At 44.2% G+C, this 21106-nt stretch overlaps 3 protein-coding genes across 3 annotated transcripts; all 3 read left to right on the forward strand.

The window, feature by feature from the left end:
- Window positions 1–1660: 1660 nt before the first annotated feature.
- Window positions 1661–3127, forward strand: E1B28_006877 (uncharacterized protein; the record flags this gene model as incomplete). The annotated part of the gene is made up of 7 exons (XM_043151578.1): window positions 1661–1771; window positions 1834–1921; window positions 1977–2157; window positions 2219–2242; window positions 2308–2406; window positions 2485–2625; window positions 2683–3127. 7 exons carry the CDS (start codon window positions 1661–1663, stop codon window positions 3125–3127), a joined length of 1089 nt encoding a protein of 362 aa, XP_043009658.1.
- A 10357-nt stretch (window positions 3128–13484) lies between these two features.
- Window positions 13485–14278, forward strand: E1B28_006878 (uncharacterized protein; the record flags this gene model as incomplete). Its single annotated transcript, XM_043151579.1, has 3 exons — window positions 13485–13567; window positions 13637–13774; window positions 13831–14278. 3 exons carry the CDS (start codon window positions 13485–13487, stop codon window positions 14276–14278), a joined length of 669 nt encoding a protein of 222 aa, XP_043009659.1.
- A 1643-nt stretch (window positions 14279–15921) lies between these two features.
- E1B28_006879 (uncharacterized protein) lies at window positions 15922–16521 on the forward strand (the record flags this gene model as incomplete). The annotated part of the gene is made up of 2 exons (XM_043151580.1): window positions 15922–16096; window positions 16163–16521. The coding sequence occupies 2 exons, from the start codon at window positions 15922–15924 to the stop codon at window positions 16519–16521; spliced, it is 534 nt and encodes a 177-aa protein (XP_043009660.1).
- Window positions 16522–21106: the final 4585 nt, after the last annotated feature.

The following is a 21106-nucleotide window of genomic DNA, read 5'->3' on the forward strand; positions in this document are numbered from 1 at the left end:
TAGCGCTCAGAGAAACACCGAGAAGTCTAGGACCTCTAGGTGGACGCAGAATTCGGGAGATGAACGTCTCTACTGAGCTTCAGTTTACCGTGAGGCATGCAGATAGCGGATGGAGATCTGCAAACATACCAGGACCAAATTACGTTGATGTACACCCGACTACGATGAGGCAAGGTAGCCTGGTTCGAAGCTCGTGGGTGCGCGGCGATGGATTAATATTCAAACTTCAGATGTCGGACTCCTAGCTACTTCGCGTCACATTGTCTTGTTAAGTTGAAGTTAACAGTACAACCTCTCTTCAATATATTAATTGATTTTATGGCCCGAATAGGTTAGGATGTAATTGGCCTAGATCATGAAGTGATGGAAAGAAGGATCGAGTTCAGCACGTGCAATCACACTGCTCCTCTCTGGAACCGCCACGCCCCACGCCTCTTTCGTCGTCAGTCAAGTACATTAAATGTTCTTGACGACCCAGATCCTTACGAACGGTCAGATTGTCAGGGCACCCGGCACTGGGCAGTTGCATGATTAAGTTTTCGGTCAGCATTTACACTATTGAACGTGACTCGACAGTTGTAACGTGCATATCTCGCAACTCAAACTTCTTCTATAGTGTAGAGGACGGATCCCAGTAGAGAGTGGAAGAAGACTAAAATACTGGTGTTCTGCAACAAAATTCGGCGCAAAACCCTACCAGGTTCATTGTTCCGAACGTCCGATTGCACACTATCTTGCCCTCCGGTTTGGATTCTTTTTGGCTTCTCATCAGGCGCACTGGCTTCCTAACAGCCTCATTCAGATAAAAGAGAATGCCTGGCCACCAATGGCCATCGTGGTTACCTCTATACACCCACAGCCGTCGGATCGGATCCGGGCTCCGGTCCCGCCGGACCCAGCACTTGCAAATTACGAACAGCCAGTGAAACGAGGTACTGCAGCAAGCTCAACGTCAACAGGCAGCAAGTACGCAAAGATTCCCCCGGTTACAATGATACGAAAGTACGCCCAAAGTAGTACACTTACGTTCCCCACGGTTACGACGACGCGATTAGCTTGCTGCGCTGATTCTGAGAATTTAAAATTGTGCATGACTTCCTTTTCCCCGACGAGATGTACTAATGGATGCCATTATCTGGCTCTTGCGCATATAGGCCTTCCTGGCATCTCACAGCCAATATTTCCATCCCAATCTCTCAAAGACTCAGGGTATCGTGGAGAGAGCGGAACATAATTATCGCTTCGCTGCATTGTACCATCAAGCTTCTTCCGCCTGATTGATTCCGCTTGATATTGGTGAATTATTAGTTGAATAGGAACGCTTCCATTTTCGATGCCAAACTTAAGGGAAGCGTACAGGCAACAAGATCATTGAACGGGTGATAGGTCAAATCTTCACGAGAGAACTCCCGGCAGGAGATTTAGAAGACAATGTACAAGTCATGCTTAAACCAAGAGCTTTGCTAGATAATGGAGGGTACAGAATGATTGACGTACGGTGAAGGCTTATTTTTTGAACGAGAATGTGATGTACGAAAGAGCCCCGGATGACCACAGCGCGCGCGCCTCCATCATTTTGATGATCTATTTGTAGTCCCGGTTCAATTCTTTCGTGGTGTGATTCGTGGAACCGGATGATCATAATTCCACTGCCACTCAGATGGTTAAATATTACGGGGTTCAAACGGGGTGTAACCACGCCTCTGCAGCGGACCCTTCTTCTCTTCCCTACCTTAAGGTTCCAGCAGGCTGGTATGCATATTACCCTGAGGTATGTTTATCATTCAACTTGAGTCTTGCCTCTCATGACTTTCGAATCATTTGGTTTTACAGGACTTCCTTTCTCTCTTTTCTAGCGCTATCATGGACCTGCATAGGATTCAACTTCAAGGTACCACCGAGTCCGATCTCAGCTGGCGAAGTCACTTTCTTTCAGTGGAATTGGAATAACTCAGACTTCAATCGAAGTCATTCAGGGGCATTTGTGGCGTTTCTCGTTTTACGTCCAAGCGATTTTCAATGTCCTCATGAGCCCGCTACACCTGGACTGGGTTTTGACACTGCATCCAAGATTGTGGAGGGCTTTGCTACAGCCAGAAATCCTATAGATGAGACTGAAACTTCGGGAACCCTCCTTTTTACTCCAGGAAAGATAGGGTGAGTGATGATTGCAGAATTATGGGACGTGAGTGGATTTTGACTCGGCGTCCAATAATAGAACCCATTTCATCTGTAGTTACGGGTAAGTAAATGGTTGTTGATTTATGAATTGGAGAGTTAGTATTGAATCACCACGTTGACTGTTAGAAATTTCCCTTTGGATGCGAGTAACGCCACCGATGACAGTAGCTTCTCCCCCCAAGGACAACAGGGTGGACTGTTCGGTGGTCTAGGGTCGAAGATGGGGTAAGACGCCTTCACTCCATGTTTAGCCTATTTGGCCAAGGCTGATGGACGTATATCCCGACGGTAACTTCACCTCAGGACATTTTTTGGTTCTTTATCATTTCTTGACCAGTCGAAAACATTCGAGGTTCTTCCAGGCACAACGACGAATTCTACATCTTCCTCGCCCTCCAATACCGCTTCTCCGCCACCAAACACCATGAACGACAGAGATCAAAGGTAGAGATGTCTAGGTTCCGCTGCCAATTTATACGCTACTGACCTGTGGGTCAACAGTCGGCGTCGTGGTCATAACAGCCCGGGCATTGCACCGATCGTGGGAGGTGTCATTGGAGGCGTAGCACTCATTCTCCTCCTCCTTTCTATATTCTTCTACAGACGTCTCAGGTACCAACGAAAACTGAATCAGTTTCACAAAGAACACATGCTCCTCCTTCAACAACCTCCACCCTCACTTCATTCATCTACCGGTGCCAATACCCTGGTTCCACGCTTCACATCTCCTCCGATGGCTACAAGCTCTCTCCCTCTAGCTCCAAATCGGCGTTCAGATGTCCCACCTGGATTTGAAGAGACCTTTCAAAGGAGCTATGGTCCACTTTCTGAAGGGCACCACTCTACTTCGTCTTCGTATACTATCCCACTTCCAAATGAGCATGTGCCTGTATTTCAAGCACAACATGGCCCCGGTCTGGAAATGCATCATAGTTCGAGCGTATAGTTGAAAAGGTAGTAGGAATGTAACAATGTTGAAAACATTACATGCCAACTTTCCAAGAATTTCAATATATCATATTTATCACACTCTGGAACTACAAGATTTCCAATGCAATGATCATGGTGGTGAACCCCTGTCAGGAGGGTGAACCGCCTGTGCATATGCCGGGCCTCGAACCCTGATGCTGAGGATAGCATATGCCTAAAACAACCCAACACCCATGTAGGGCATACTCCAAGGGGTACCAAACCCCGGTACTCTGACCTACTGTGAGATCATACTCCAGACTAATGCTGGCAGACCATCCTACGGGCCTATCAGCAATAGAGGATGACAAGAGCTGGCGACCAAGGAGAATGAATAATGATGATCATGAATATCCATGAACCGTGTGGTGAACTGTATGACAAACTGTACTCCTATAATGAGAGTAGACCTTCAGTGATGAGAGCATCCTACAATGAGGACTGTATCCTCACGAGCCAGTACTCCAATGACAATGAGAGTATATGATAGATGGTACCCAACATACACCAGTGTAGTGTACCACATACCCGTAACCTAATCCATGCGTACCCCATCCTGTACTCTAACATGAGAGAAGGGACTCTAGGATGAGTCTGGACTCCAATTGGATGGTGAGTCCCTTGACAAGGGCGACCTGGACGATGTAGAGCAACAGAGTGAATGGGGCAGAGGCGAAAGGTAAGGATAGGAAAGGGTAAAGGAGGACCAAGGGTAAAGGACAGAGGACAAAGGAGATCAAATTATAGGGAACTATCTACCACTAAGTACTCCTTATATACCTATCTAATAGAAAGGGTTGTACTCCTATACTAATGACCCCTTCTCTAAGATTAGGAGTACTCTCCTATGAATCGACCCATTTCACATGATCCCTCCTTGATCGTATGCCGAGTCCAACTGCAGTTGACCGTATGGGCGGAAAAGTCGGCGGTAGGTACTACTCCTGGTTCAGTTCATGACAACCCCATGGAACTTCGCCAAATCCTAGTCTTTCAACATTGAACAGACCATGTAGGTTAATTACTGTATAAACAATACAAGTCATTCATCTTACGCTTGTTATGATTTTTGCTGACATTTCATCATTTTGTTTGTACCAGAGACATCATGATGTCTTTCTCAAAGTCAAAAATTGAGTTTGAGACCTCAAAATCTCAATCTCAATTCCAGTATATGAGTCTCAATAATAGCTGATGTGAGACATGGCTAATAAAACTCCATTATACCTATTCTCAAACCCCAAACTCAAACTCAAATTCATGTAAGTTGAATTTTGAATCTCTATGAATACTATGAATATTTGAAGTATTAGATATGTATGTATGCACTAGATAGCTTCTACCAATCTGACATTGTTAGAACTGATGTTATTGACTGTAGGATGAGAGGAAGGGTCATGTTGACAACTTAGTTACACTTATATGTACAACATACCACAGGCCTTGCAAATTTTGTAGGTCTTTACTGATGTTTGATGGTAGCTCTCAGGAAGAATTTTCATTACCTACCTAAGTTACCTTCACTAACCATAATGGACAACTGACTTTTCTTTTTCATGTTCCTGCTTTTTCCCATTATAGACTCAACTTTTAATGAATTGATCTTGACCACCTCCCATTCATCAACAGTGATCCTATATTTCCTATATAGATCACTCTGTTATCCCAATATAAATTGGAAAAGACCTTAAAGGATGCAATTTATACCATTTTTAACATGTATGAGTTATAAATTATGGAAATAATAGGACTAGAGTGAGCCCACACTTCTAGTTAAAGCCTGAGCCTCTACAAGAGACTTTAGCAGTATGAAACGTACAAAATTGGGAAAGATGAGAGACTTTGCGGAAGTTCAGAAAACTGTATGAACTTCCAGAAGCAGCTGTTAAAAACCTTCGTTCTTTCATTGGAAGGCCTCATCTTACTCCTGGAATGCTTGTAGCAAACATAGGGATTTTATTAAACATTTTATTGAAACTTCAGCGAAGTCGGGTTGGACTGCTTGGATATATGGAATTCTCGGATATAGAAATCCAAACAAAGATAAAGGAAGGAACATCCAGATCACATGAATGGAACACAGAAAGGATGAGAATTTCTCAGAAAATCAAGGAAACACGGACTTCAGCGAAGTCCGTGTGGCATTTGATTCCAAGAGAGAAACCTTGGAGACGAAGCCTAGAATTGAGGCTAGAACTTCTCCAAAAAGGATAGAACATGGACAGGAAGAGTGGATACACCTAAAACAGGGGACTCATTCTCTAGGAAAACAGGAGGGTGCAGATATTTAGGGCATTTCAGTGAAGTCAAGTCCCTACCTCGCAACCAATATATTCAGTTAATATTCTATTTGGCACTTCTACACATAAATCTCTTGTATTATACCCAATTAGGCGAGTTTCTATTTGACTGAAAGGGATTTCATTATCATTTAACAGTTTCATGCATATTTTGGACTTTTACTATTATTTATTAGAAAAACTGTATATAAGAAGGGCAGGAAAGAGGGATTTCCCCCAGTGACCTACGAGTGGAGACGCAGTTCACCTACTAGAATTCGCTCAGGATTTGACCTTTGCCTCACTCTTCACTGAAGTTTGGTGTTCTGTGTTTGGAAAAGAAAGATTAGATTATTGCAATTGAATTTAGTATTGGAAATATTGTCTTGGAATTGAACTCTGGATATTGAAGTCAATTTGGACCTATATTGAATTTAGATTGCTATTGTCTAGTTTAGATATTGACCTTGGAAAACTGAACTTCAGCAAAGTCTTGTAAAAGCTTAGTTGAAAAGTCAGATATTGAATTTTGGGATTTGTGAATCATATTGTCACTCTTGTAGTGAAAGAACCTTGATTGAAACTTCTATAAAACCAAAAACCCCAATATTCTATCTTTCTTGATGCCTCTTAGTGAAAACTAAAGCCTTGATAATACTGACCTCCACCCTTTCCACTTGTGTATGATCTTCTTGGTGTGGTTTTGGTTTGTGCACTTCATGCTTGAGGTGTGTTTGCTAGCCATATTAAGTGGGTTGGAAACCTGACATAGTCAGGAACACTGAACAAAGACGGGCGAGATAGACTTGAGGGTTGTCGGGAGATGGAAGAGACACACAAAGGAATAAGAGTGATGCACGATATATTCCTAAGAGGAAGATGATGTGACTAGTACATAAGTCACTATATATACTCAGCTATGCTAATAGATGTAAATAAGAGGGAAACGAAGAAGATGGAGCCTAGTGGTGTTGTAAGCATGTGATCGCAAAGTAGGATCAGGAAGCAGCGGGCTTACATGGGTGTTACACAGCATTATTACTGTTGAAAAATTTCATCCACTGCACCACATGTTTGAGCATAAAATATGTCAGGTTTCATCACGTTACTATGTCCATTATTAGATTGAGGATTTTGAGTTTTTGATCTTCATTTTCAAATGTATTGACAATCTTGACTGATTTCTTGAAGTCTTCTGAGCATTGGGGCAACGAGCATGATAATTCCAAGATTTAATGAAGCTACGAATGACTTGGAGTGAGAAAAGTCAATGTAAAAGCATTACTATCACACCCATAACATACCTTTTGAATGGCACTCTTCACGTAGACACCATCTCTTTCCTGATTCCCTACAAGTTCTTCATCTCTTCTGCCAGTAATTTCTCTCTAAATGGCAAACAGCCTCAGTCATTTTCTCCATAAAACCCCCCCGCTGTATCAATCTCACCTTCATTGATTGATGCAGCTCCTCCGGGCTTGACTTTAAGAAATTCATGGACAGCAAGATCAATTGCATGTGATGGACACCGAATCACTGTTGTGCCTGCATGCCAATTTTAATGAAATATAAGATATTTTCTATATTTTCTAATGATAATATGGGTAAATCTGAAGAGATATACAAGGACTGAGTCCCATGCTGCTAGTAGAAGGCTTCAGAAGTTGGTGTACTCTGACAATCTTACTGCCGAGGTAACAAACCAGCTTCGAAAACTGTAGAAGTGGACCTTGGAAGTAACAGTTGGTCTTGCAGACTTTGTAGTCATATCAAGGGAATGACCGAATCAGTGATGGCTGGTTGGAATACCCTACCAAAGTAGTGGCAACTTCCGAATCAACTTAGATTAAGCCTGTCTATCACTCAGATATGCAGACTTATGTCCGAGGTGATCTGCAGAATGGAATGAGTAGAGATCTGAACCATAGGCGCATGCCTGGCAACAACTAAAAACGGCAATTGGCAACTGGCTGTGTATGTCCAAAGAAGACTGACTACTTTGGATGTTTGAAACACATACCTTGTAAGGGAATGAATGATTCCTGTTATAGCAATAAAAGAGATAAGGAAACACAAAGAACACTAAGGAATGAAAAGCTTATAGTAAGCAAAAGAGGTAAGGAATCTTCCATAAAAGAATAAAGGAATAAAGTTTGTCTATAGCAGAGACAATTCAAACCTCGGGGTCAGGAACCTAACAAGCACAATGGGTTGCTTAGGAATGAATGAGAATTGCCAATGATGAGTCAATGTCAGAGATGTTTGGGGGACTATAGAAATAAATAATATGACATGGGACCTATGGAACTTGTGGTGGTACTTCTGAAGAAAGAGTGTAAGAAATGAGATATATGTGTAGTAGCTTCTGGAGTAAAGCATGCCATAAGAGATAGGCTCAGAAGTGTAAGAAACAGGATAGAAGAATGAGTGGAGTAGGTCTAACTGAGGATAACAACTATCTGATGCCAGGACCTCCCCATGGGTACCAGGGAATGCAATGATGAATAGGAATGAAAGGGTCGCTTGGTCCCACAAGTGCACAATGCAGACGGATCCTCAGAGGCAGATTAATGTTCTACTATGTGCCTTTAGGAGTCAAATGTGGAGAATAATACAGAAACTCTCCAGGAAACATCCAAATATAGTACTTCGGAAGTAAATTGCACATTTGTATCGAATCATATAGTTTGGTAGGCAAAATGTAGAAGCAGGGTATATAAGAAACAAGATTTTCATGAATAATCCTCAAGTAATCTATGGTAGACATGCAAGGCTGCAGCTTTGAAGCAGGGTTTAGCCATACTAGGGTTCACTTCAGAGAGACATCTCATATAGAGTTTAAAGTGCCATCTGCATTTTGTTTAATGGGACTGTACTGTTTGACTGGAATTGATCTATTCTGTGCTGCACTGTCTGTCTGTCTGAAAACATCTGAAGTTGCATTGTAAGATGTTGTTTCTTGTGTCACTGGACCAAGTATGTTTCTGAAGTGTTTCTTATTACATCTGCCACCCACTGTTTGAACTGTTGCTATCTCCACACTACATAAGAAAGAATAAACATCTTTTGTACCCGACTTTCCTGGGTTCAGACAATCAAGGACCATATTTCTGAAGTTGCGAATAATAAAAGGACTTTGAATTGAATATACTTCAGAATTACATCGGAAGTGGCAGACCCTTTGACAATGCCCAACACCCATCTCACACACTTGTTGGTTGATTGAGTGTTTGATTTAGGAGAAGTTCTCTATTTTCAGTAGAGTTCCTATTCTACTTCATAAACCCAATTCCCACATTTCACCAGAGGATGAAAGATCTCTGCATAAGTCTTATAGTTATCAGCGAGGTTGAACGGGTCATTTTCTGGGTGCTGAAGGTCCTAGAAAGACTGGTTTAAAGGAGGAGCAAAAGAAAAGCAAAGCTTGCACACCTGATTGCGACCTTGGCCAGGACAATTGGAAGGACCAGCGGTAGTAGGTGCATCAGGCTAGAAGACATAAAAAGAATGAGTCAAGAAAAGAAAAAGAAAGTGGTGGTTGTGTACCTCTATTTTTTGGGGCCGCTTAACTGAAGCTGGAGGTAGTGATTCAGAGGCCTTGGACTGTCAGCTTATGATCAGTAAACTGAGAAGTGAAGCTTATGAAAGTACCCTTACCTTACCAGCAGCAGAATTTACAAAAGGCACCAGAGATTTGAGGGTGTGACCACGCTGACTGGATAACTAGACTTTTCTATATCTCTTATCTGTCTTATCTATGCATATGCTGGCTTCCCCCAAAGTGCACATTGTTTATCAACGAGCATGGGAGTTGCCAGCACAGCATCTCTCTCTTGCCTCTTACTTCTACATGCCACACCGAATCCTTGTCTTGCACAACTCCTCCCTCAATGTGCTACAGTCCCCACTTTTTTGCTCAGAGTCCTTCAAAACATATATAGAATAGCCTTCTACAAGTACTTTTAGAGTTTAAATACTTTATTACTCCAAATTTTCGGATTTATGCTCTTTTTTTTGTTTCCTTACAAATTTTACTATATATTACTTTTTACTCAGTACAAAAATTGATCATGCTTAGCTAAAATTCATTTCTGTCACCTCTAAAAATTTAATTACTTGCTTTTTGGTTGTTTTTGTTGTGAATTTTGACTTTACAGTACAATATCTACTTATCCATGTGACAGAAATTGAAACTAACCAAGTATATACTGCAGCACACTCAGGACAACAGCAGCACACCCGGAAATTGATTCAGAAGTTGGGTGTGCTGCAAGTCCGGCGAGTGTGCTGGACTTTGGGGCCAGTGTGTGGGGGTGCTGGACTTCGTTTTAAGTCTGGTGTGCTGGAACTTGTTGAGCCCAGTGGTAGAGGCAGGTAACAAGTTGAAGGTAGATCTTAGAGGTCTGGCTGGGGGCTTTGGATAGGTAAGGAACTTAACTACATACCCCACAAGTAAGAAGTCAACATCTACTATATCTAGCCCACTCATATAAAGGCCTTGATGGGACGCTTAGGTGCAAGAGTCATCAGCAAAAATCTGGCCACACTGTAATGCCGTTACCTGAGTAGTGACCATTATCACACTATGATGACATTATTTATGATAGTCTTGTCATGGTATCAAAATGTAATACAATCTGGTCCAATGTCTACCACAGGTTGAATGAGTTTTGAGAGTATTTCAATTTAGTCACTATTCTACAAAATCAGATGTAAGACTACTGTAAGACAGTCAAAACCTAGTGCTACAATGTACTATGCTTGCAATCTGTGGTGGCAGATTATAGGTTTTGTTACAGATTTTAGCTGCTGTAAGCCGTCGTGCATAGCAGCCCATTTTGAGCATTGTAGGCAACCCAGGGTGAGCGGCATTTGCGACGTTTTCGGTGATTGCTCAGTTGTTAAGGACAGTCCAGCAACCTACATTAATCTTCCCATGCATCTTTTCCCTCTACCACCATGGTCTCCTCGACGCGTCCCTCTCTTCCTTCCTCCCTTGGCAATTTTCCAATGATGTACATGTGGCTCTCTGGTGCAAGCACACTCTACGCTTTCTCAATACCAGCTGGACTTCCATACCAAGGAAACCTTTGTCAGAGACGCAAATTCCAACAAACATTGTCGCCCTATAAAGTCTTGCCCCATCTACATGTCCCGTTTTTCATTTCTTTCTTCCCTCCCCTCATGTGGTCCCTCCGTTTTAACAACTGTTTTCATACATCGCTATCTATTCAGATGTCACTCCCATCACCACTAGTTTATGAATGGTATGGTGCTTGTAGCCACCTGAATTAATCGTACGCTGACCATGTCTCAGTTCACAGAGCAAGTTCCAGTCATTACTAAGCCAAAGGGCAAGATGATCCTATCTTTTCAGATCTAGGGATAATGTTGGCAGCGGTAGCTGGACATCAGTGATGATTTATTCTACATCCTTTACCAGTATAGATTGTATATACTTATAGTGAATATAATTGATTATTCTTTCTTCCTGCGAGCACTGTAGTTTCTTTTTTTTTTTGAGGTTGTGGTGACCTAGAGTTGCAACACCCTTACAAATAACCACTATTCGTTCAGTTTATTACTATTAGCTTCATCAGCTTGAGGACATCATACCCTTCATAACCTGCTACACCGCTCCACAACCTGTTGAAACTCTGGGAATCTATTGCAATGCTCTGAATGTGCTGCAACTCCCACATTGCCTCACTACACCCCCCAACCCGCTGCAACTGGGCACAATTCGTTGAAAATCCCCTCGGGTGTGGCGACGAATCATTCCATGGGCAACAGTCTTGTGACACAGTCATGACAGTGTTTCAAGGCTCTTATAAACCCTGGAGTTCTGTTAAATCAAGCTGCCACCCAGTACCTCAGATTGTGGTCCAGACAATGGATCCCGAGGTATACAACGGCGTGGTAGCGTGGCCGGATTTTTGCTGATGGCTGGTGGTCAAGAAGAATGAGTAATGACAGTGTCCTGTGTCGTGAATGTCCATGAACCATGTAGTGAGCTGTGTAGTGAACTGTAGTCCAACAGGGATCATAGCTCTAAGGATCGGTACTCTGATGACAACGAGAGGCCAGGAATACAGGGCCCAGATCGCTAGTGTGAGAATTTAGCACGTGCAATCACATTTTTTCACTGCCAGTGGGCAACCAAATGTTAACAAACTCCATCTCTCCTGGAACCACCATGCCCGTGCTCTCTTTCGTCATCAGTAAAATACACTCAATGACATTGAAGGCGGAGATAATTCATCAAATAACGGAAGCCCGGATCTCTAGGAGGGCAGGTGCGTGGTTAATGTTTTCCGTCAGTTTTTGCACTACTGAATGTGACTCGATAATTAGCGTCTCGCCACTCAAATGCCTTCTTTAGCATAAAAGACGTGGCCCAGTAGAGAGCGGAAGAAAGACTAAAAAATCAGTATTTTGCCACAAAGATTCTCAACGAGATTCATCAAAGCAGAAAAATTTCCCCCGACATTTAATACATCTTCCGAACGCCGACTGTACACATTATCACGCTTTATGGTTTGGTTAATTTTTCACCAGGTGCGCTGGCCTCCAGCCCATCCTCGCCAGACAAAAGGGGTACCTGGTTAACAGTGGCCATCGACTTGGAGGTTACCTCTTAATAGACACCACAAACGTTCCCACGGTTATGATTAGCTTGCTTCTCGTTATAGCAACAAGCACCGATTCTGAGTCCCCTTGATGGCGACGACAAGACTTTGACAAGAATAGAAAGGCGAGGGAATCGTGCGTGATTTTCTTTTTCCCATGAGAAGTACTAATGGATGCCATTATTTCCAACTCTAGCATAGATAGGGACCGCGAAAAGACGTTCCTGGTATCTCATCGCCAATCTTTCCATGTCAATCCCTTAAAGGCTGATCGTGGAGAAAGCAGAACACAATCATCGGTTCGGTACATCGTACATCAAGCTTCTCCTGCCTGATTGATTCCGCTTGAGATTGGTGAATTCTTAATTAAATAGGAACGCTTCTATTGACTATGCCAAACTTAAAGGAAGCACACAGGCAGCGAGATGGTGCGAGAACGGCTTGGATGTGGTGATGATGTATATCTCCCCGAGAGAACGCCCGGCAAGAAACTTGGAAGACATGTACAAGCAAGTCATAAACCAAGAGCTTCGCTAGATAATGGGGGGGAGGGGGGAAATGGTACAGAATAATCCAACCAGATTTGCTTACGACGGAAGCTTGTTTTGAACGAAAAGGCGATGCACGAGAGCGCCAGGGATGGACCACAGCACGCGACTCCATCATCTTGATGATCTGTTCGTAGTCCGGTCCCTTTCCTTGGAGAGTCTGTGATGTACTACAGCTTGTAGCAGATGATCATGATTCCACTGCCACTCAGATAGTTGAATATATTACAGGGTATAACAACCCCTTTGCAGCCTACCTTTTTTCTCCTCCCTACCTTACGTTCCAGCAGGCTGGTATGCATATTACCCTGAGGTACGTTTTTTATTCAACTTTAGTCTTGCCTCTCATGAACTTCGAACTTCGTTTGGTTTTGCAGGACTTTCTTTCTTTATCTTCTTGCGCTATCATGGTCCTGCGTAGGGTTTAATTTGACGTTACCACCACCTCCGGTCTTTGCTGGCAATGTCGCAAACTTTCAGTGGAATTGGAATATCTCAGACTTGCAACAAAGTCCTTCAGGGGTGTTTGTGACATATCTCGTTGGACTTCCAAACAATATCAATTTTCAATGTCCTGTTCGGGCGGATAATCCTGGAGTGGGGATCGACACAATATTCAAGATTTTCGAGAGCTTTGCTACAGCCAGAAATCCGAATAATAATACTGAAGCATCGGGAAACATCCTTTTTACTCCAAAAATTGAAGGGTGAGTGATAAATGTAGAAATACGGAATGGCTCAAGGATCCTGACTCGGTACTCGATAATAGACCGCATTTTATCTGTTCATATGGGTAAGGAAGCAGTTAGACATTCATGAATGGGAGAGCTAGCCGTTGAATCATCACATCGACTGGTAGAAATGTCTCGTTTAATGCGATGACGGCCCACACCAATGACAGCAGTAAACGGTTCTCCTCCGGAAATCAACACGATGGACCGATCGATCCATCGAAGTTCGAGTAAGACAACTTCACTCCATGTTCAGATCCTGGCCAATGCTCACTGGACGTATCATATATCATCTTTAGGGCCTTCTTTCGTTCTTTGGTATTCCTTGGTCAGTCAAACACATTCGATGTCACTGCAGGAACAGATTCTACATCTTCTCCCAACGCGACGCCCTCCAACACCGCTTCTCCGGCTCCAGGCTCCTCGCACGATCGAAGGTATAATATCTACGTTCTGCTGACAAGTGATACGCTACTGACCTGCGGGTCGACAGCCATGATCATGATCATAAAGGCCCAGATATTACGCCAATTGTGGGAGGCGTCGTGGGAGGCGTAGCACTCATTCTCCTACTCCTCCTTCTTATATTCTTCTACAGACGTCTCAGATATCAACGAAAGCTCAATCAGTTCCACAAAGAGCACATGCTCCTCCAACAACAACCTCCACCCTCGCTTCATTCATCTACCGGCGCTAATACCCTGGTTCCACGCTTCACATCTCCTCCAATGGTTACGAGCTCTCTGCCTCTAGCTCCAAATCGACGCTCGGATGTCCCACCTGGATTTGAAGAGACGATGCAAAAGAGCTATCGTCCACTTTCCGAAGACCACCACTCTACTCCGTCTTCGTATAGTATCCCGCTTCCGAACGAGCATGGGCCTGTGTTTCATGCACAACATGGCCCCGGTCTGGAAATGCACCACGGTTCGAATGTATAGTTGGTGTTAGCATGAAAACGGTAGTAGGAAGGTTCGAAAACATTAGACGCCAACCATGTCAATATACAATCATATTTACTATAAAGCCTTCGCTGGCTCTGGAGCAGAGGAGAGATTCGGACGAATGCTCCTAGAACTTAAACTAGTTATACTCTTGAAACCTCATCTTCCGTGTGCTACCACGATTGCCGATGCGATGATCATGGTGGTGAGCCTCACGAGGCTTCTCTCGGCGGAAAGAGGCAGAAATAAAATACATGTAGTAGGGGTCTCGAATCTTGATCCGCGAACATATTGACCGAGATATGATATATGGTATATGACTATTCACAAGGCCGATACTAATTGTTGCTTAATGGAGACCAGAGGAATGTGAGTCACTAGTACGGGGATCAGAGATTGCTATAAGAAGGTGAAAGGTAGGTGAAAGGTACAATCTACCTCGCCACAGTTGGGTTGCGTCGTCAAGTATTCGAAGTTCAAGCCGCTTTCCTCTGACCATTATCATTTTGTGCCTACGTTCTGTAACTTGATCCCGAATCAATCATCCATGGTAAGTAATATCAAGAGCAATGAAAGGGGCCAATTTGGAAATTGCATTTCTTTCGTGATGCCGCTAACGGGACTGGCGCCGAATTATCCGTTTTCCCCGCCACAACTGAGGCAAAGGGCTTAGACAAGACGCCGTAATGCCGTGTGGCCGATTGTCAGCTCGCCGACTCGTCCGGCTTTTGCCGGAAATGGGCATTCCCCCGGGAAAGTTAGGTAGATACGCATTCGACCTAATTTTGCGTGGGTGAGCTCTTAGTTTATTGGTAGATGCCCGATAACACAACAAGGAGGTAAGTCGCTGGGTATAAGAGCATGGGTCTGGAAGCCGAAAATAAACCGAGATCGTTACGTTATTTTGCTGATTCATTTTTACCGGCGCTACAGTACTTATTACTAGACCACCATGACGACGTTCCGTTTCCATTCTCAAAAGTGCTATCAAGATCGGCGGAAATGGCGAGAACGCTATTCATCGTCAATGGACCTCTTTTTTCTCGCTCAAACCCTTTACATAATAAAGAATCAATGTTCTTACACATGCAGGCATAGGATGGAGATGTTCGAACACTGTACGTTGTCAGGTTCATTGAGGTGGAGAACTCTTTCTCCCTGTTTCTCTAAATTCAAGATACGATCCTTGGCGCCAGGAGTTTCCTTTCCGGAAGAATGGACTACCTGGATGCAGGTACTTAGGATGCATATGCGCAGTCCGTGCTGCTGGAGTATAGTGCGTATCGATAGCTTTGTCAACTATTTTGTCGCTAATTTTGCTTCAGAACATTACCTGTTCTAATATGGTGCACCTGTTGTCTGATATACCATATGAAATTGAGAAAATCTCACTCAAACTCCTCGAGTATTCCGTGTACGCATCAGAAGAAGAAACGACCATAGGCGATATTCCGTCCTAGAAAATGTAAAAGGATAAACTCGTCGCGAGAAAGACTTGAAGCGGCCTTTTTGGGCGACTACGATCAATACACCTTCGATATCCTACGAGCTTTCGAGGCGAGTTGTGTTCGGCGGATCTGGTAAGGAAAGTGGTCTCTCCCATTCAATTTCAATGCCTCAAAACTGACTCTGAACCGACTATGACAGTACTACATGACTCTAAAACCTGTTATGCCATCATGGTTCCCCGCTACACGTATGCGCATCGTACTTCGCAATTTGTTGACTTGCTCGTCTGTGGCGTTCTGCTTTGCTTGTTCTTGGGACTGAAGCTCAAATGGAGGGTCATGAGGATAATCTCCACCAAAACGCAAGGTGTGTGCTTCCCTCGCCTCGTACTTCGACCTTTCAACTGAATGAACCTATGTCTAATTGCCTCAGGATGTGAACGGAAGCCGCATCGCACTTGCATCGCACTCACGCTTAAGGACAGCAAGAACATGAAGTCCGGGGAAGACCTTGTGTTCCTCTTACTCCACCTCAACAAACGCTCCATATCTCCTCCGCTTTATCCTCTCCAACATCGACCAGCCGCCGATCCTTCGTATCCAAAACGATACTTAATCTTCAAAATCACGTGGCAGTCAAAGCCGCGATCTGGCGCAAAACGGAGGGGAGTTTCCTTGTTCGGGACTCAAAACACGGATAAGGGCTCGGTCTTCCATGTAATATGCCGCCTCGGAGGCTGCATCGCTCATGAGGATTTTGGTCGGTTCGTATTCCGGCATACTGGATTGTGATTTCTTGGAACGCATGAATCACGCGTCTGATTCCGTCATGATGAAGGAGGCTGCGGAAAGAAAGGGAGTTTCGAAAAACATATGCACTAGGATGGGAAGTCACGGGTTAAAGTCGTAGATGGAGAGCTATGGGCGGCCACGGCATCATGAGTATTTGAGAGGTGGTAGTGATTGATCTATGATGGACCATAAGGCTAGTTAAAAAGATGCAAGTCACGGTTGCACCCACTTTACATCGCCTTTCGTTAACATTCGTTCCCAGCCATACTTCGGTTGTCAATGTGTACAGGCGGACCCTTTTACTTGGTTCCCTTGGTTTGATCAAAGAGTTTTTCTTTATCAATGGGGTGTGATGAATTTTTAACACAAGAGCAAGACGAGTATCAGTACGAGTTTCCATGAGTACCGGAGGATTCTGCCAAGGTTTAATGTGCTTCTTGGTTCGAGATCGTGACAATCCTCGTGAAGTTATCGCCGATTATAATCCCGTCGTTCCAGTGAATGCTTGGCTTCTAGTGGACCTTCCATCCCGAGCTCGCAGTAAGGTTGTGGTATCATACGTTCCAACCAGTTTGTCCGTATGCGTACTACCTCAAGTTACGTCGTTACCATTTTTGGCCGGGTTCTCTTGGATCTCTTCTGACCTATTTAGACCTTCCTTTATTTTTCCGTTTTGGCGCTATCCTGTTTAGGGCTCAATAATACCGTCGCTGTACCGTCGTGATACGCACCATCCCATATGTGTGCACACGTAATATAGGTATGGGTTTAGCTTGATAAGGAACATCGATAAATCAATTGTATTAAAGCTGAGAAACCTGCTTTTAACCGGGTATCATGGATGTCACCCAGCCTCACTACAAGTACAAGGACAGATCATCCACCAATGTAGTACAGGGTAACGCGACAACAGATGAGAAAACCTACCTTCGTTCGATGTTAATCGTACTATCCCCGGCCGCCTCAGATCTTCACTATTATTTGGCGAGGTCAAGCACATTGCTATTCCTGATCCGTACCCCGAATGCTCTATCTTCTCCGAAGGGCCAGTCGAGGTAATGTGCGTAAAGCCATAGTGGGTGCTGCCAGTAAACCATGGCTAAACAATTCTCACTATCATGACAATAACTTACCAACTGGCAGCTGGTCTTCTTGCTGAAGCGGTAGTTGGAAGCATCGCTTCGTTTTTCTCCCCCACGAGCTAACCTGTGTTGCTGGAGATAGGACGATTTAAGCTCCGTGTTCTATTCATAGGGAAGACATCCAGCGGTTTCATAGGTAGTCACGGTCCTTTTAGAGGTTAGGTTCTATTACGGCCGGAAACGTTGCTGCATAAATGAAGCATATGATTGATGTAGTGCTTGGTAGGTAAACCTAAATAGCATCATCTAGTGATACGCTTTACGCCGTAGCCTAGTATAAAATTTCTCAAAGTCCAATTCAGGTAGTAAACCAGCGCCACTCTTGTCAGGTCGCTTAGCACTCAGCTAACGTTATTTAACACGGACCACAACGAGGGTTCTGAGAACCTGACAATAAGCAATAGTTTGAAGGGTGGGAAAAGCCAGTTATTCATTTCCGAGCAGTTCAGGTGAGCCGGTTCGGAGGAGGGAAAATCTTGTCAAAATTCAATGTTAATTAGCCTGTCCACTTCGCGAATTGGAACTTCATAGATGGGATAAGGTGACCAGCGATGGATGTCGATGAACCCTTCAAGTTCTCAACCTGCCAGTTGCACGGTTGCACATCATTTCGCATTGCGGACACCTCGGTTGGCCCTGTGTGCGACCGTCAAGGTGGGGATCATCCTGGATCATCGCGCCTTCTCCTCCGACCTCGTATGTTTTAATCCTACAAGCTGCGCGGGTAGACCGAGGTATTCGCATGAAGATCTGTCGGGTTTTGTCCAGTTCCATTTCACGACCAGAAATGGAGGTCGGACATGTCCGGATGCACGCTCCATTTCATGGGTTCCGACGGGTAACTCGTAGAGCGGAGGCAGCCTGAGGGTGAAGCATACGGACCAGTCATTCTGTGCTCGTTGCCTACTCTCGATTGTTCCCATCAGTACAAAATATCTGAGCAAGCTCTTATTCAAGACAAGTTCAAGGTATTGGTTAGTTATTAATGGAATGATATCAGTAAACTAAACTCACCGTATTCGGAGAGATGTTCGTTCCATCGAGATGCCAGCGACAGCTTTATGAAAGTCACTCAAAGCCGGTGAGAGCCAGGCACAACCATAGAGCTCACAGTCGGTGGCGCCGGTGAACTCCAGGATCGAACCTTTGGATCGATAGATAAAATCAAAAGCCGACGTTTCATTTCAAATCAAGATTTGACGAACGTTTTTTGTCCCAGTCGGACCGTTCATGCCGTAGCCGAATCCATCCCCCTCTGCCGAGCTCGAAATGGGTTAGCGCTTTGTTTTTTTGCTTTGAAACCGCTGTTTGCATTGAACCTGCATCGTCGAGTCCCATTTAAGCGAACTAAAAAACAGCTGCATCCTAGCTCCTCTCCCATGGCGAGTAGAAGAGGTAACCACCCTGAGGAAGTTAATGTATAATAGTGGTCCGTGGAACGTCTTTGCATGGTTGCAGGGATTTAAAATCTTCTTCGAGTCGCAACCGAACTGACAAGAAATGATTAATGACTCACCACAAACCTTCTTCGCTTCCGGACCACTATACGAAACGAAAGGGGGTTGATCGATGATCTTTGAGCCTGCCCTTAACTCCCAAATCACATGCCCCACGGTGTTTCGGCTGTAATACTTGCCAAAGAACGGCTGCCAGACCCGTAGCCCGCTTCACCGTAGACCTTATACACCTTTCTCATGGTGAAATCGATAATTTGATGGAAGCCATCCTGTCCGCTTGCTGTGAAAGTCCTTCCTGAACCTATTTTCCTTGAATTTGCCTTGGATTGCCTTCCGCCTTCAATGCCGCCATTCCTCGTGGTGTATGACCAGAAGCCTACGGATAGGCGCGGGTTTGATGTGGTCGAGCTTCGAATCACATCAACACACCATCCCTCTGGTAGGAATCAAGGAGTACGTACTTCGTCGTACGCTGTCGTACTAGTATTGATAATTTGAGTGCCACTCCAGGATCATAATCACACACGCGAACCTTCAACAAAGGACCTAGTTGTGCTGACCGTTTAGACAGGATGAATAGCAAATAGGGATGATGGAGGAAGGAAAGAGGTGATTGTGGCGGTGGGTACTGGTAGCAGCAAAGCGCGAAGGGCAGTAAGAAGTAGTTTCATCTTCTACTAAGATGTCGGTAAAAGAAAGGAAGGCGCTTCCGCTCGGAGCAAACACAGAACACTGTATGTTCAGGAAGGTGCTCCGTTTATTTCCTGTCTTGACTAGAGTGTCAGTTAGGCAAAACGACGAAAAACACAGGTCGAAAAGATACCTACAGAGGGCCAACATGGAGGGCACGATCGTGAATAAGGACCTTACTCGTGCGCTAACTGTCGACTGATTTTGGAAATCAGACTATAATCATGGAACGGACTTGCGGGACGCGTGGGTACGAGGAAAAAGGTTCATTCATTAAGATCATCAAAGCAACGAACGTGGACTGAATGGAAAATTTAGTACGGCGAGCCAGTACGTAACTTCAGAATAAAATAATATAGCGCACTTTGTAACCAGGTGGGTTGCTAGAAGGCTTCTATGCGTATGAATTGAGATTTCGGGATGGTGGAACTTCTGGTGCGTATCGACGTTGTGAAGCAACTGGCACAGCTACTCTTGTCGGAGAACGAAATATTCATACTCCGAAGTTTAACCGAACGGTATCAACTTCGGTTCAACGCAATCAATTGCACGTCAGCTCAAATTAAGGCCACATTGATAATATCTCCTCAAATGTACTCTGCCATGTCGAAACTTTCAGGACGACACCACACAGCCAACCTTTTCCCTTGGAAATGTATGACTTACTCACGGTCCCCGAATAAACCTACGGTGAGAACGGAAGAAATAAATGTTTCACCCTCGAATAGCTGACCAGGCGAATCCCTCAGAGACTACCGTAGTTCACGATATTTGGAATAGTAATCCGTAGTCACCGATACCTCTTCCTTTCTAACTCTATCTTGCATCCCGATGTGACTCTTTGGCTCCCAATACACCATCTTTTCGTTAGTACGAATAGAACCTTATTGGGTTGAAAGGTCATTCCCCGACCTTTACGATCACCGTTCACATCAAAACCATATATACCAATTCACAGTTTGTAGGCACTCGCTGGATGCAGGCCCAAACCTCTGATTGAGATCGATCTTTCGCATCCTTCCATCCCCGTTCTCACCACCATTTAGAAAGAATAAGAAAAATGCCGTTCGGCTGGACTTATTAGCCGCAACTTGCGGGACGCGCTGGCTTTCACATCAAAAGGTTATAACCTTCGAGGTGGGGTTGTTCAATTGCACTCAATACTGACCATGTAGCTTGGTCCAACGATACTAATCGGAACTATCTCTGTCTTACAAATCGTCGCGATGCAATTTAGAGGGTTTTATTGAACTGTCAGCCTTTCAAGGCGCTGATTTCTTCCGAAGTGAGGTCTTG

This window comes from Marasmius oreades, chromosome 4 (genome assembly GCF_018924745.1).
Source record: "Marasmius oreades isolate 03SP1 chromosome 4, whole genome shotgun sequence".
Lineage (NCBI taxonomy): Eukaryota > Fungi > Basidiomycota > Agaricomycetes > Agaricales > Marasmiaceae > Marasmius > Marasmius oreades.